Source organism: Rhinopithecus roxellana, chromosome 9 (assembly GCF_007565055.1).
Source record: "Rhinopithecus roxellana isolate Shanxi Qingling chromosome 9, ASM756505v1, whole genome shotgun sequence".
NCBI classification, from domain to species: Eukaryota; Metazoa; Chordata; class Mammalia; order Primates; family Cercopithecidae; genus Rhinopithecus; species Rhinopithecus roxellana.
This window is the reverse complement of record NC_044557.1, coordinates 106,150,101-106,166,470: the sequence shown is the minus strand read 5'-3', so window position 1 is coordinate 106,166,470 and position 16,370 is coordinate 106,150,101. Positions and strand designations below refer to the sequence as shown.

Below are 16,370 nucleotides of genomic sequence, written 5' to 3'. Positions count from 1 at the left end.
CCACTGTGGAAAACAGTGTGGCAATTCCTCAAAGTCCTAAAGACAGAAATACCATTCGACTCAGCAATCCCATTACTAGGTACACACCCTAAGGAATATAAATTGTTCTATTATGAAGACACATCCACATGTGTGTTCACTGCAGCACTATTCATTATAGTAATGACATGGAATTAACCTACATGCCCATCAAAGGTAGACTGGATAAAGAAAATGTAGTACATATATAAATACTACATAGCTATAAAAAAAGAACAAGATCATGTCCTTTGCAGCAACATGGATGCAGCTGGAGGCCATTATTCTAAGCAAACTAACACAAGAACAGAAAACCAAATACTGCATATTCTCACTTATAAGTGGGAGCTCAATGATGAGAATACAAGAACACATAGAGGGGAACAACACACACTGGGGCCTACTGGAGGGTGGAGGCTGGGAGTAGAGAGAGGAAAATAACTAATGGGTAGTAGGCTTAATATCTGGGTGATGAAATAACCTGTACAACAAATCCCCATGACACAAGTTTAACTATGTAACAAACTTCACATGTAACTGAACTTAAAAGTTAAAAAAAAAAAAAAATAAGAATTGAAAAAAATGTTTATCAGCCCTTTATAAAAGCCAAATTTTTCATTTCAAAAAACAGAACAATGATCAAGTATCATAAATCATTTTGTGCACTACTACTTAGTAACCAAAAATAATACTTACAAAAAGGTTGAGAATTTTCTATTAAGTGAAAAAGGATATAAACTTGTATATACAGTTATCCCTCTCCATCTGTTGAGGACTACTTCCAGGACCTCCTGCGGATACCAAAGTCCAGGGATGTTCATATTCCTGATATAAAATGGTGTAGTAATTGCATATAACCTACACATATCCTCTTGTATACTTTAAATCATCTCTAGATTACTTATAATACCCAATATAATGTAAACGCTTTGTAAATAGCTGTTATGCTGTATTGTTTAGGGAATAATGACAAGAAAAATGTTTGCACATGTTCAGTATTGATGCAATTAAAAAAAAAATTACAGGCCAGGTGCAGTGGCTCATGCCTGTAATCACAGCACTTTGGGAGGCCAAGGCAGGCGGATCACCTGAGGTCAGGAGTTCAAGACCAGTCTAGCCAACATGGAGAAAGCCTGTCCCTACTAAAAATACAAAAATTAGTTAGACATGGTGGTGTGCACCTGTAGTCCCAGTTACTTGGGAGGCCGAGGCAGCAGAATTGCTTGAACCTGGAAGGCGGAGGTTGCAGTGAGCCAAGATCGTACCATTGCACTCCAGCCTGGGTGACAGAGCAAGACTCTATCTCAAGAAACAAAACAAAACAAAACAAAAATTTTACATTTCCACAATGTGGAATCCATAGATATGGAGGGCTGATTGTATATTAAAATGTTAACTCATGGGATCAGGAGTGAATTTTACTTGCCTCTTTAAACTTCTCTATATTTTCTAAAATTAGTATATCCTAAAAATTTTACAACTAGCAAGCTAAATTTTGAATATGTAATTGTAATATAGTGTTATGAGCATAATAAAGTAGTATGTCCAAAGTGTAAGTGAACAGTCAACAGAAACAAAAAGCAATCAACTCTTTGAGTGATGAGGAAATAGAAAAGGTATCCCAGAAAATGTAACATCTGAGCCAATTTTTAATGGATAAATAGGAGAATTCCTCACTGTCAGGGAACAACACGTGCAAAGGCAGAAAGGAATGAAATAGCAATATGTTGTCTAAGAAGAACTATGAACCAGCAGTAGGAACTGGTTTCCAATGACTTGTAAAGGAGTTTGAATTTTCATCTATCAGTGAGAAAGCACTACTGACAGGGACACTACTAGCCAATGTACACATTATGGTAGCTGTTCACTACTGGTTTCCTTCATTTGCAGTAATACTACATATTACTGCTATAGTAATTTCCATAGTATTTTGTGTCAATATTTCCCTTTATGCTTTTATCACATTATATTATTCTGACTTTTAATATTTCTTTCCCAATTACCTCTCAATTTTGTAGAACTTGGTTTATACACAGAGATTTGCCAATAGCTGACATTACTAAAGATGGATGTAAATTCAGTTTTGTTAAGTTATATAAAGATTTCATGAATGTATTTTAAGGGGAGGAATGGGCAAAGGCTGGCTCAAAGAAGCAAAACAGTTGTTCCAAATATTTAAGATGCACTTGGGGCAAGAGATGAAAAGAAACGAATGGGAACATCAAAGGTGAAGATGCATTTGGAAATAAAATAGTGATTTTGATCAAGAATAAAAGATCAACATTCCTAACCATAACTTGGGTAATAGTATAGAAACTATACTTAATTAAATGTGCACATGACCTGAAGCTGTGGATTAACTAATACATGAGATGATAAAATCAGGATCTTAAAAGGCTGGAGATAAAATTTAACATGGAGTAAACTTAAGGTCTTATAATTGAATTAAATTACAACTAAAGCACACAGGAAGGAGGAGACATGATTCAACAGGAGTATACCTGAAAAACACTTAGGAGTTTTAGCTGACAGTAAACTCAAACACAGAAATACTATGGCCTTGAAGAAAAGTTCTACTGCAACAGAAGATTGCCTAACTGAAAAATGGAGGAGAGTCACGCTGTATTTGGAAACCAACAGAACACACCCAGGTGAGTGTATTTACTTAAGAGCGATACTGACAAACAAGATTTTATCTAGAGAAGAGTGACCATTCCTTAAACATCTTGTTAACTTTCAGGTGTTTGGGATGGTTCTGAAAACAGCAGTAAGATGAATTATAGGAAGCAGAAATATAGAAGTAAAAGACTGACTAAAACATGAGATTAATCTTGTTCACAGGTTATATGAAACATTTCTAGGATAAACAAATACTGTCAGGTAATAACTACATTTGGTATAGTTGTGTGGTTTTTAAAAATTGAGTAAATTATATACATGGCATGAGTAAAACTAGTAATAAATGCCAATTCTTAAAAATATCTTTTTTCTTTTAAGAAAGAACAACTGTATTCTTAAAGTAATATATTTTAACTACCTGCTTTCCCTGACATTAGCATTATCTTACCCAGTATGCGAAGAGTATACTTTTTGTTCCCATTTGTTTCCAGAAAATGCAATGTGTCTTGTGTTCATTATAACAACATGATCCCCACAGTCACCTAGATTTTAAAAAGAAACAAGATTTTGTATGAAAAATACAAACCTTAAGAAAAAGTGTCCTTGGTTATTTATAAAGCCTAAGTTCAAACAATGTATTAAAAAATAAAAAGCAAGTCACAGTGCAACATCAAAAATCCTTGAATAGACTTCTGTTACTTTTTAATATAACATCTAAGTATAGAAAGAGTTGGCTGGCCATTTGGAAAATCTCAACACTGCAAAGTAAAAGAAATTTAATAAGGGTGCCAATAACAACAATACATCTTTTAAAGGCAAATTACTGTTATTACTCTTCCAATTAATAATTACACTTCAGTAAAAATGTTTGTATTAAGTGTCTTTAAATGTCTGATACAAAATTTCCCTGAAAAATAGCCAAGAAAATGAAAACAATATGTATATAGACATAAAAAAGCATGTTTAACCTATAGGTAAATTGAAAACAAACATAAAACATTATAATTGATTATCATTTTTTTCAAATTTAGAGAACAGACTGCTATGATCTTATTAACTACCATGGAAAGGTTTTTTTCCAACTATGTTTACAGTAATTTAAACTGCTACTCTCAACTATGACTACACAAACGTATTTGACAGGACAGATGACCTGAAAATCAAAATATGTGTATCTGCACTCATTTTCTATCCCTAAGTTTGGCTGTTCATCTGAAAACAAACTAAAAAGTTAACATGTACATTTTCAAATGACTTACTACACATGACAAAATCAAGTAATCAGAAACATTTATAAAACACCTATTCTACTAATAGAAAAAAGCAAACCTGAAGATATTCTAGAAGCTTAAGAAAAAAAAACACTAAAAATAAGAAACGCAAGTACAATATATATGAAAACTAAAGATTTTAAGATTCTATGCAGAGCTCTAAATTTGAATGGCAGAATTTTCAGAGACGTTCATAGTCTATATAGGAAAAGAATAAAGAAAAGAAAATAAAGCAAGTGGGTTTTCGTCACTAGAGTGAAAGGAAATTCAGAGGTATGAATGAAAGACCTGGGAAGCTTGCTGTTATTAGATGGAAAAGAATAGTCTGACAATATTTAATTAAATGACTGAAGTTCCAAAAAGTGACACCCTGTTGGCTATTGAGGCAGTTGGGCAAATGCAGCAGAAGAATAAATAAAGAAGGTGAGAAGATAACCAGACAGCCTCAGAAAACGATGAAATTACTTTAGCTCACATTCAGACATTTACAGCAGAAGATTAAGTGATTTGCAAAGGCTCACACACTAAGTTACCTAATACCCAGTAGAGGCTCTTTCCATAACATCTATTTGGAGGAAAAAAATGAATCTTTAAACTTTCCACTAAAACTGAATTTACCTTTAAATTGTTAAGTTTTAAATACAGGTAAAGCATCTTGAGCCACTCAAAAAATATTTATAGAGAGCAAAAAAATCTTTCATGGGGCATTAGACAGATTGCCACGAAGTAACTGAAAATCATATTCTTTCAGTTCTAAGGTATCACATCTAATCTAGGAAAAATTGTTCTTCCTCAATAATATATGCCAAATCTCTAGTAAATTCATTCTAAGAAGCATTTCTCTACTAACGCTAAACAAAAACTAACCAGCAATTAAATACACGCTTTTAACTGTATTTCATTAACACTAAAATCAGTATTACTGTAAGACTGTAACCCTGGATATACCACAATTTTTTCTGTCTAAATTTCTATTAAGTTAAATAGTTTCATTTTATAATTTTTAATTTAAAACTGCACATTTAATATATATGTACCAAATGTAAATAAATCATAGTTCTAGTGCTTGATCAAGAGATGTTCTGAAGAGAAATTAAGTTGAAAAATAGTATAATAGTAAACAATTTTTAGAAATTGTGAGTTTATAAAAATTCTAATCTTAAACTTCTAACTTTATCTGACTCTTCAGTATAACACTAGGTGCTAAATTAAATGGCCAAATACATTCAAACTAATTCAGACAAAGTGAAAACTCAACAGGTTCATGTCACAAAACCTAAGGTCTCAGGTAGGTTACACCATCGGGGCACCTCTTAGTCCTATACCGCCTCAATGTTTTGGCCCATCTTCTCCCTTAAGCCAGAATTAAGTCATAATTTTTCCTCAAAATTGCCTGGGAGGAAAGGAAGTAATATTTATTCAATATCTTCTACTTTCAAAGCACTGAGCTAGGCATTTTATAGTCACTTTTAACACTCAAAGTCTCACAACTATGGTATTGGGTAAAGCTAATGTACTCCCTCTGCCTGACACTTTTACTATTTAATAATGTTTAATGAGAAAACAGAGTCAGAGGTTAAACAACTCAGCTAAAATGATATGTCTAATAAGTGGTAAAGTGAAGCTTCAAATACAACCCTAGTAAAACTTCGAAGGCAGATCTTACATGTCTACCACAACCAGATGGCAAAAAGTGGTAGTTACAACGCCATAAGGAGGCAGTGATATCATTCACTAATCAATTACGTATTCTTTTCTGCTAAATTCTCAGATCTCAGAAGTCCTTCTCAGCAAACCACTGACAGGTTACAGTTATTTGCCATCTTTGTACTTCCCCATGTACCAACTCCTTGGTTAGGGATTCAAGGAGACCTAGAGTATAGGATAACTTTTTGTAGCCTTATTTACCAGTTTTTCCAACACTACTGTCTGTGCCAAGTAAGCCATGCTATTTAGGTTGGTGCAAAAGTAATTGCAGTTTTTGCAACTGAAATAACGAACTCTACTTTGTTCTAGCATTTGTATAATTTTTTTGGTCCTAGATCCCTGCTGCAGACTCTTAATTATAGATCCCTCATATAGAGTTACCAGACACAGTAAGTTTACGAAAATCCCTTGTGTTCGTTTTTAACCATGTTTGAAATATTCCATGCAAGGGCAAATTCAGATAGAGACACTAATTTAGCTTGCTGGGAGTCTCCAGCTCTTTTAAAATTTACTTTATAACCCTTTTCCATTGATGAACAAATCCACTTGCTATGTATTACATACTTACTAATGCCATGTACCATTCTCGATGCTGGGGATACAGCAATGAATGTAACTGAAAAACCTCTTTTTATTTTTTTAAACTTTTATTTTAGGTTCGGGGTAAATGTACAGGTGTGTTATACAGGTAAACTGCATGTCATGGGGGTTGAATATACAGATTATTTTGTCACCGAAGCAATAAGCATAGTACCCAATAGGTAGTTTTTTGATCCTCACACTCCTCCCACTCTCCACCCTCAAGTAGTTGTCTGTTGTTCCCTTTGTGCCCATGAGTACCCAGTGTTTAACTCCCACTTATAAGTGAGAACATGCAGTATTTGGTTTTCTGTCCCTGTGTTAGTTTACTTAGGATAATGGCCTCCAGCTCCATCCATGTTCCTGCAAAGGACATGATCTCATTTTTTTATGACTCTACAGTATTCTATGGTGTATATGTCCCACATTTTCTTTATCCAGTCTACCACTGATGGGCACTTACGTTGATGCCGTATCTTTGCTATTATGAATAGTGCTAAATGAACTGTACATGCTTTAAGTTCTTTCAGAAGTTCTTTAAGTTCTTTCTTTCAGAAATCACCAAATTGCTTTCCAGAATGACTGATTTGCACTCCCACCAGCAGTGTATAAGCATGACATTTTCTCCTTGCCCTTGCCAACGTCTATTATTTTTTGACCTTTTAGTGATAGCCATTCTGACTGGTGTGAGATGGTATCTCATTGTGGTTTTGACTTACATTTCTCTATTAGCGATACGGGCATTTTTTCATTTGCTTGTTGACTGTATGTCTTCTTTCGAAAAGTGTCTCTTTATGTGTGTCCTTTGCTCACTTTTTAATGGGGTGGTTTTTTGCTTATAAATTTAAGTTCCTTACAGAGAAATTCTTGTTAATAAATCTTATGTTCTAGTGGAAAAGCCAGGTAATAAACAAACAAATAAATGAAAATGCAATATGCCAGGACCTGATGAACATGGGAAGATAAAGAGTAGTAGGGTGGAGGGATTATTAATTGGTACAGGTTTTTCATGAACTTAATTTTCATTTCTCTGGGATAATGTCCAAGAGAAATGAAACTGCTGTGCTATATAGTAAACTCATGTTTAGTTTTAGAAGAAACTGCCATATTCTTTTCCAGAGTTGCTGTACCATGTTACATTTCTACCAGCAATGCATCAGTAATCTAGTTTCTATGCATCCTCATCAGCACTTGTCACTATTTTTTATATTAGCTTTTTTGAGAGTTGTGTAGTATTATCTCGCTGTGGTTTTAATTTGCATTTCCCTAATGGCTACTTATATTGAACATCTTTTCATGTACTTATCTGCCATCTGTTCATGTATTCTGCCCATAGTCTAATTAGATTGTTTGATTTTACTGTTGAGTTTTGAAAGTTCTTTATATATTTTAGATATGACTTTTGTGGATGATGTGGTTTGCAAATATTTTCTTCCAGTCTGTAGCTTGTTTTTTTCCCCTTTATAGGGTTGAATCCTTCCTTATAAGCTGTTTGCTTTAGCATAGTGGTTTTTAAAGTGCAGGTGATTCAGTCTTAGGCTTCTAAAAGGTGACTCAAGGCACAAGGATCCAGGTTCTTCTTCATTCAACTAGGACAGTACTGCTTTTATTTATTGGGTTTCCTTGAAGATTTAGTTTGAGAAATGTTTGAAAAATAGCTATTCTGAATTAGTGATAAACAACAAAGTTTGGCTTTGGCCTTTATGTTTGTTTCTAAGTTTGGAAGGACAAATGTCCCAATGGCTACTTCAGTGTTATTTCTGGCATCCCTGAACTTGTGCACAGCCAAGGTGATGAATGATCAGATAGGTTACCACAAAATCTGCTGAATGTATAGATACTGTAACACGAACAAGGCATACTGTTTAATTTATTGACAATATCGATATAGTCACTTCCAAAGGAGATACGTATTCTAGATATAACCTGAAGCAAAAATCTACTGCAGTGCTTTGTAGGATGATATTCTAGGAGTGAGGTGAAGTATAAATGTACAATTTAGATTGCAAAATTAAAATGCTGTGATATTAACATTTGAATTACATTTATACATTTAACTGAATAGTAAGAGAAAAATATGTTAGCTAAGCAACTTTAAGAAGAGCATCATAAACTTACAAGGCACAATACTACAGATTAGATTTAGATCATAAATCTGATCTCTGTTGAATTGTTTGGTATGTTAGCATTCATAACATTAATCTTTATAAACTGAGTGCAACTTTTATTTCGTTCAATGCAGAACAGAAATATTTTAACATAATCTAATTTTAGCAAAGCTAAAGAAAGGTTTTCCTCTGCTTCCTTTAAATGCTCCTATAGTCCTCCTCAATGAATTAAATCAGTTGGCAGTGAAAGGAGTAGAATCCTCATAAAGAATAAGTCATACTCCACTAATCACCACATACAACCTTTCTTTTCATTTATCAGAAACATGTTCAAAAAGTTCCCAAGTCCCAAATTCAAGAGGGCAGCTCTTATTAGAAGGAGGGATTCCTTTACTAGCTCCACATTCTTTCTACCTTAACCCACATTTTCCATAAAAAATAAACTTATAATGAAAAGTCAATTTCCACAACACTTCACAAACATCCATTTCACAAATAAGGTAGTTTAAATATTGTATACATTATGTTCAGATACATTATTTGTTAATTTTTACAACCATTCCTAGAACAATGATCATCATTTGTAATATTATTTTTCTGGGAAACTGTAGGTCAATTTTCAAAAAAATATATTTATAGTGATTATGAACCCATAATATCTGCTCAATAAATGTTTATTAAACCACTAAATGTTAGAATGAACTTTTAAAACACAACATATTTATAAATTGAAAATTTGCTTGCAATTTAAGTTTTGATTTTAGTGACATCTTGTGGACACAAGAAGTTTTGCTAATATGTTACATATTAAATACAGCGAAACATGCCCAGGCAAGGTGACTCATATGTATAACTCCAGCACTTTGTGACGCTGAGGTGAGTGGATCGCTTGAGTTCAGGAGTTTAAGACCAGCTTGTGCAACATTGTGAAACCCCGTCTCTACAAAAACTACAAAAAACTTAGCTGGATATGATGGTGCACGCCTATAGTCCCAGCTACCTGGGAGGCTCAGAAGGTGGAGATTGCAGTGAGCTGTGATGGCTCCATTGCACTGCAGCCTGAGTGGCAGAGTAAGACTCTGTCTCAAAACACATAGTGAAACAAAAATGCAATTCAGTCTTTAAAAATAAGTTTCTACTTTCACAGAAACCTAATAGGCAGCCACAACAGCTCTTCTGGTATCCTAGCAGAATGCCTATTCATCCATATCTAAGATACACTTTTGCAATGACGACCTGGTAATAAGGAAACAGAACTTTGAGTAGACAGATAGTGCTATATTTGGAGATAGAAATTAGGTGACTGCTACTAATTGCACTTTTCTTCAAATTTTGTATTATTTGCATTTCTGCAGAGACAACCTAAGAGATCTCATTTATTATCTGCTGATACCATTGCTAAGGAAAAAAGCAGCAGGAATACTCAGTACAAGTGGTTAAGTATCACCAGAGTGAAGTGGAATGGGGAATTTCCTACATGAGAAACAGGTGCCTAAGTTCTAGTCCCAGTTGTATTATAATATAGCTGAATAGCAATGAAATCCTGATGAAAATGCTGTGACCAGAGGTTCAGAGGAATCTAACTCCGTATCTCCCCCAGAAGCAGTGGTTCAGTATTCACTAACCCAGTGTTCACAGGATAACTACAGGGAACAAGAACTGACTACTCACAAAACATCTATTTGAAAGTGTCATTCCACAAACGATTTCTGGCAAGCATCTATGATGGGCCAGACATTGTACTGGGGGGTGCTTGAAAAACAAAGATTAACAAGACAAAACCTCAGATTCATATTATATACTCACAGATTTCAGAGTGTGGGTTTATTTTGATCTTACTGAAATTTTCATTACGTAGAGAAAAAAGGTTAGAACAGCATAAATCTTTGCTCTTGCCCAAATCAAATCATTTGGAATATCCTTCCTCTTAGCTCCACAGATCCAAAAATCTGACTTAGCTTCAATGCCAGAGCCCTGACTAAAAGTATTTTCTTCATTTTCACAACTGGAATTCATAAATGCAAGCGCATTCACTTAACAAACATTTCTTACATTCCAACTATGTGTCAAGCACTATTACAGGTACCAGGGACACTGCTGTGTACAAAATAGGCAACATTTTTTGTGCTCTGGAAACTTAGTCTAGTGAAGGAAGGTAGATAATAAACAGATACTTACATAACATTTCAGGTGATACATGAACACTATTTTTTTTTTAAAGCAAGGAAAAGGTATACAGAGTGAAAGGGTGAGCAGAGGAATCAGGGAAGGCCTCTCTCAGAATATAAATGCCTGAGCAGAAATCTGAAATACATGAAGAAATAAGCTATGCAGATATCTGGTAAAGAATATCTAGGCAGAGGGAACAGAGTGTGAAAAGGGCCTAAGGGCTGGGCGTGGTGGCTCACGCCTATAATCCCAGCACTTTGGGAGGCCAAGGTGGATGGATCACTTGCAATCAGGAGTTCAACACCAGCCTGGCAACATGGTGAAATCCTGTCTCTACTGAAAATACAAACTTAGTCGGGTGTGGTAGCATATGCCTGTAATCCCAGCTTCTTGGGAGGCTGAGGCAGGAGAAATGCTTGAATCCAGGAGGCGGAGGTTGCAGTGAGCCAAGATCGGGTCACTGCACTCTAGCCTGGGCAACAAAGTGAGACTCTGTCTCAAAAAAAAAAAGGGCATAAGGCAAAAATGTGCTCGGCAGGCAAGTTAATGGAACAGCACAGGCCTGAGTGGATTGGCAGAAATAATTAATTAAATAGTAAATAAATAAAAAAAGGAAAGAAAGTCAGAAAGGTAACAGGGACCATATTATTTAAGTTCTTGTAGGACACACAGAAATTTCCTTTGGAGAAGATAACTGTAGTTGATCTATGGAGAAAAAATTACATGGAGGCAATGGCAGAAGAAAACAGATCACAGTGAGACAGTTTTTGGAATAAAAACAGGATAGAGCACAGCAGTTTAAAATCAGGGTAGAGGGAGAGATGATGAGAGGTACCCGAGTTCCGATATACTTTTTTCTAATATATTTTTAAATATGTGTGTGTATGTATATATATATATGAAATGAAAAGGATGCTTGTTTTATTTTTTATTTTTTTGGTTGAACAAAGAGGAGTTGCAGATAAGACAACGCCTTCAAACCAGAGCAACAAAAAGAATAGTGATGCTATTAATTGAGATGGAAAACTGGGAAGGAACAGGTTGGTTTGGGTGAAGTTGACAAGAAATAAGACATCTCCAAATGGACTTATTCATTGGAGATGTCTACTAGACACTAGAAAAATTTGCTTAATAGAAATTTGTATATGTGAGTTTAGGATACAGGGAAGGGGTCAAAACTGGAGATTTAAATTTGGGAGGCATTAACATATAGATGATTTTTAGATACATGAGACATAATGCAATCATCTAAGGCATGGGGCCTTCGGCACTTCAAGGACTGGGCCCTGAGGCACTTCCAATTTTTGGTGAGAAGAGCATTGGAGAGTTTAGAAAGCTGAGGATAGCCAAGGGTACTAAGAAAGGGAGAAGAAACAGGGAAACAAGTGAATCCAGGGAAACAAGTGAAGAATGTGTTTCAAGAAGAAAGTTCTCTAGATGAAAATTAGCCTGCACTCCTCAAAAGGTTGAGAAGAAAATAAAAGAAGGATTATTCTAGATTAAGAGACTAAAGGAGCATAACAACCAAAGACAATACATAAACCTAGGTTGCATCCTGGTTCAAAAAAATAATAGCTATAAGAAACATACTTGGGACAACCAGAGAAATTTAAAAATGCACTGAACATTAGACCATCTAATTAAAGTACTGTTTATTTTCTTACGTGTGTCAATGGCATTCTGGTTACATAGAGAGTATCTTTATTTTTAGGAGATGTACGGTGAAGTATTTTGGGGGAATTATAATGGCATCTGCAATGTATTTTCAAATGGTTTAATAAAAAATATATGATAAAATGTTAACAACTGTATTTAGGTGGAGAGTATAAAGAAATTCATTGTACTATTCTTTGACCTTTTCTGATAGTTTGAAACCTTTTATAATAAAAGTAAGAAAAAAGCAAAGGACAAACAACTCAGTGGAAGAATTTGCAAAAGACATGCATAGACATTTCACAGAAGAGGAGGCTATAAAGACCAATAAATGAAAAGATGCTCAGCCAGCCGTATTTGTCATCAGGAAAATGCAAATTGAAATCACAAAGCAAGCATTTTGTATCTACCAGAATAGTCAAAATTAAGAAGAATGAACATATCAAGTGTTATTGAAGATGAGGAGTAATGGAAACTCTTGCATGCTACTGGCATGATAAAGACTCAATTTCTATGCACCTTAAAACCCAGTAATTCCTGTCCTTTGGGCATACCTTGGAAAAAGTCTTCCATGTGTACTAGGAAAATGGCACAAGAATATTGATCGCAACATTAATATAATATAACATAATGGCAAAAAAACTGGAAACAAACCAATGCTGAGTATATTCATTTCACCATTATAATTGTTATTATGGTTAATTTCCTTTAAAATATCACATATTTTTATATACACATCTTTGTATGTTTAATATATTGCACAATAAAGCTAAATAAAAATGTGATCAATTGCAGCAAATGCTGTTGACAAGTCAACCAGTATGAGGACTAAAAACTGACATCTGGATCTGGCCATGAAGTGCTGGGGTAAATGAGGTCTATCAAAAACTATCTGTAAGCAGAAATCTTCTAGAATGAAAACAACTTTTTAATTTTATTTTGGAAAAAGGATACAGAAAAGCAAGTCTATTAATCTTATTAGTGAAAATAAGCTTCCCATACCTAGCTAGCACCATATATTTTTCTAGGGGAAATGATTTTTTTAGAAGAGAGGACAAAATTATTTCCCTTAAAAACTCTTTATATGCGCGTCATCATGTGAAAGGACATACATAAAAGTGAAAGTTTAAGTCATGGGGCAATTCAGGTTATTTCTGAGTGTTAAAAGAAGGGCTATTAATAATTTTGCTGGGCAGTGGCATAAAATATGCTTGTTCTGGGTAAACTGATCCATATGGTTTTCCCGTGAATAAGCCAAATTCAGTTTAGGGCGCCAGTATGGTTTCAGCAAGAATGGAATACAGGATCCTCAGGAAAAATAAAAAGGGTCCTTAAACTCAGCCCTGTCAAACTTCACCAAGATTCTACTCCGGCATGAAAACTACAGTGGTTAATGACAGGTCTAAAATAATACTTACTCAGTGCATGGTACACAGGTTTATGTAATCCCTGAAGTCTTACTGATGCCATAGCGGCAAGTTTGCCAGGTGGCTGCATTTTCCCATCTAAGAGATACCATATTCTAGCAAAAGTGGCCCATTGCTTAGAAAAAAAAAAAAAGAGAGGAAAAAATAAAGATAATTGTCATTAAAATGGAAATACAGTAATTAAATTTATTATTATATAATATCACATGTGTTCTACAATTAATGTCAACAATTTCTTTGAAAACTAACTCTATCGCTAAAGAATTTTTGTTTTCATTTCTATTTCTGGAAAAGGGTTTTTTTTTGCTCTAATCATTCTGCAAAGACAAACACAGTAATTATTCCTGCCTGGTTTCCTGTTAGCAATATGACTTACGTTTTGCTATAAATATCCCAAAGATATATTTCCCTTTACATTATGACTTTTTTTTTTTTTTTTTTGTATAACACATAATAGAATCTGGAGGGGCAATGAGAAACTTGTAAGAAAGTAGAAGCTGTTTATGAAGGTCTTCAAAAACATTTATAGATTAGTAGGTACATTATATTGAAAGCTGAGTGGCCAATTGGAAACTGAAGACGATTCGGAAGTTCAATTCCTGGGGAGAGTAAAATAGAACAGTGCAGTCGGGAAAGTACAGATGGATGATGTGGAATAAATTTCAACTTTAAAAAGTTGCCTGAAATAGTCATCTTTAGGTTACCTCAGGAATAGACCATTGTTTTTACAGTCGTCATCAGTGTATTCAAATTCTTAGAAAATTCTAGGCCAGAAAGATCTCCACCAGATGCTTTCTCTATGCATATACACAAGAGGCTAAACAATACTGGAAAAATAAAACGAGGCTAGCTGGTTTTATTTTAAATTTACTTATCACAACCTCAAACTAATCTACACATAAGAAAAAGGCCAGTTTTTGTCCCCATCCACTGTAGACAAATAGTTTGATACTTTGACAGAAAAAAAAAAAAAAAAACTTTAATGAAAAAAATACAAATGCTGGACAATGTCAAATTGCTCAAAAAGCTTTTAAAAGTTTTATTTTACTTCCTGTATTTATCTCATCACAGACAGGCAACAAACAGTCCACGGAAGGAACCACACTTGGAGCGGCACTGGGTTGAGTCATCTTAGACCGATATAACCCAAACTAACTCCTATTCTTCCACCTGAAACCTGGTTCAATCTCAGCTTTCCCTATCTCAGTTGATGACACACCCTCCAGGTGTACAAACCAAAAATCCTTGGGGTAATCCTTGTTTCTTCTTTTGCTGTTGGCCTATATTCAATCTTCAGGAAGTCCTATTGACTCCCCCTTCAAACAAAACCTGACCACTTTCAATACACTCCATAGGATTTCCAGCGTCTCTGCACCATCACGTCTCGCCTGGATTACTGTAATACCCTCCAAACATATTCTTTGCTTCTGTCCTCTACTAACCTCTATTTCTGAACAGTCTATTCTCAACCCAGCAGTGAGAGTGCTCCTTTTGACACCAGGTCAGATCATGTTACTCCTTGGATCAAAACTCTCCAATAGGTCCCCATTTTACTCAGTAAAAAAAGCAAAATATTACAACGGCCTACAGTGTCCTATGTGATCCACCTTATGACCTCTCCGACCTGCTCTCCTAATCCTCTTCCCCCAGCCCCACTCCCCCAAAACAGGGCAGATTGAAAAGAAAAGGGGACGAGTAACAAACGAACGACATTAAGTGCTTGCCAGACTGACGACCCTCTTGTGCTTTCCCAAGCCACCTCTTAGCCGAGGGTCTCGGCTTCCCTGTCGCCCCAGCTTCACTACTTAATCTGACGGAACCAACGCTCTCCTTCTGCCAGTATAACGAACCCCATCAAGCCATAAGAGTCCGAGCTCACCTGGGGCGCCCTAGAGAAACTAGACATGTTTCCCGACTAGCAAGACCGTCCGTCCTTCTCTTAGTAGCCAAGCCGGGTGACGCAGCCTTACTGGCCCGGCGGGAAACGCTAACACCCAAGCAAGACAGTTCCTAGCCCGTCCAGCACTTGTCGGCTTCTCCCTCTTCCTCGAGTTTCCTCCAGTCTTCCCCACAGCATCAATTTCGTCATGAAAGGTGCAGATAATGCAGTTATTTAGGGAGTAACTCCCGAAAATAACTCGTTTGCTGGAAAACTGCGGAAACCCGACGGAGGACACAATTTCCAGCCGACCTAAATGAAGGGAACAGGAAGTGCGTCATAGCGCGCGTCAATTTGGATGTGGAAGCCGAGACCTAAAATTGGGGGGTGATCTCTGAGGAGATGGATCGGTACCTGCTACTGGTGATCTGGGGGGAAGGAAAATTCCCGTCGGCGGCCAGTAGGGAGGCAGAACATGGGCCAGAGGTGTCGTCGGGTGAGGGTACTGAGAAACAGCCGGGTAAGCGCTGGGATGAGAAAGGGCGGGAACGGCTTGTGGAGCGGGGAAGAAGTTTGAGTTTGTGATGAAGTTCTGCTGGAGAGGGATCAATATGTAGTTGTCCCACGAAACTGGGACTCTATCTGGGATAGAGTTAATGAAGGCTGCAAAAATAGCATCTTCATGGAAAAACAGGGACAAATTTGTGGATGCAAGATTCCAGCCCTTAGAAGTTCTTGGCATAGTAAATATTTAACTTAATAAATTTTCTATGCCTTCGTAATGGAATTTCCTGGTTTTGGGATATATATATGCATTTATTATTTCTGCCCCTGTGTTTCACATGCAGTTAATACAGACAGGAACAAGATGGACAAATATCTTGCTGTACTAGAATTTACATCTAATGGGAGGAGACATCCCACATATAAACTAAGTTTC

The 16,370-nt window shown here is 35.9% G+C and overlaps 2 protein-coding genes across 2 annotated transcripts in view; one reads left to right on the top strand and one right to left on the bottom strand.

Annotated features, from left to right (window-relative positions):
• The window catches only part of MRPL13 (mitochondrial ribosomal protein L13), a 49,196-nt gene extending 33,427 nt beyond the window's left edge, over window positions 1-15,769 (bottom strand). The window contains exons 1-3 of the mRNA XM_010381484.1: window positions 15,431-15,769; window positions 13,543-13,666; window positions 3,086-3,179 (exon numbers count right to left, since the gene is read on the bottom strand). Coding sequence (XP_010379786.1) covers window positions 3,086-3,179; window positions 13,543-13,666; window positions 15,431-15,457 — 245 coding nt within the window. The 5' untranslated portion in view covers window positions 15,458-15,769. The remainder of the gene's footprint in view (window positions 1-3,085; window positions 3,180-13,542; window positions 13,667-15,430) is intronic.
• The window catches only part of MTBP (MDM2 binding protein), an 80,648-nt gene continuing 80,037 nt past the window's right edge, over window positions 15,760-16,370 (top strand). The window contains exon 1 of the mRNA XM_010381471.1: window positions 15,760-15,950. Coding sequence (XP_010379773.1) covers window positions 15,833-15,950 — 118 coding nt within the window. The 5' untranslated portion in view covers window positions 15,760-15,832. The remainder of the gene's footprint in view (window positions 15,951-16,370) is intronic.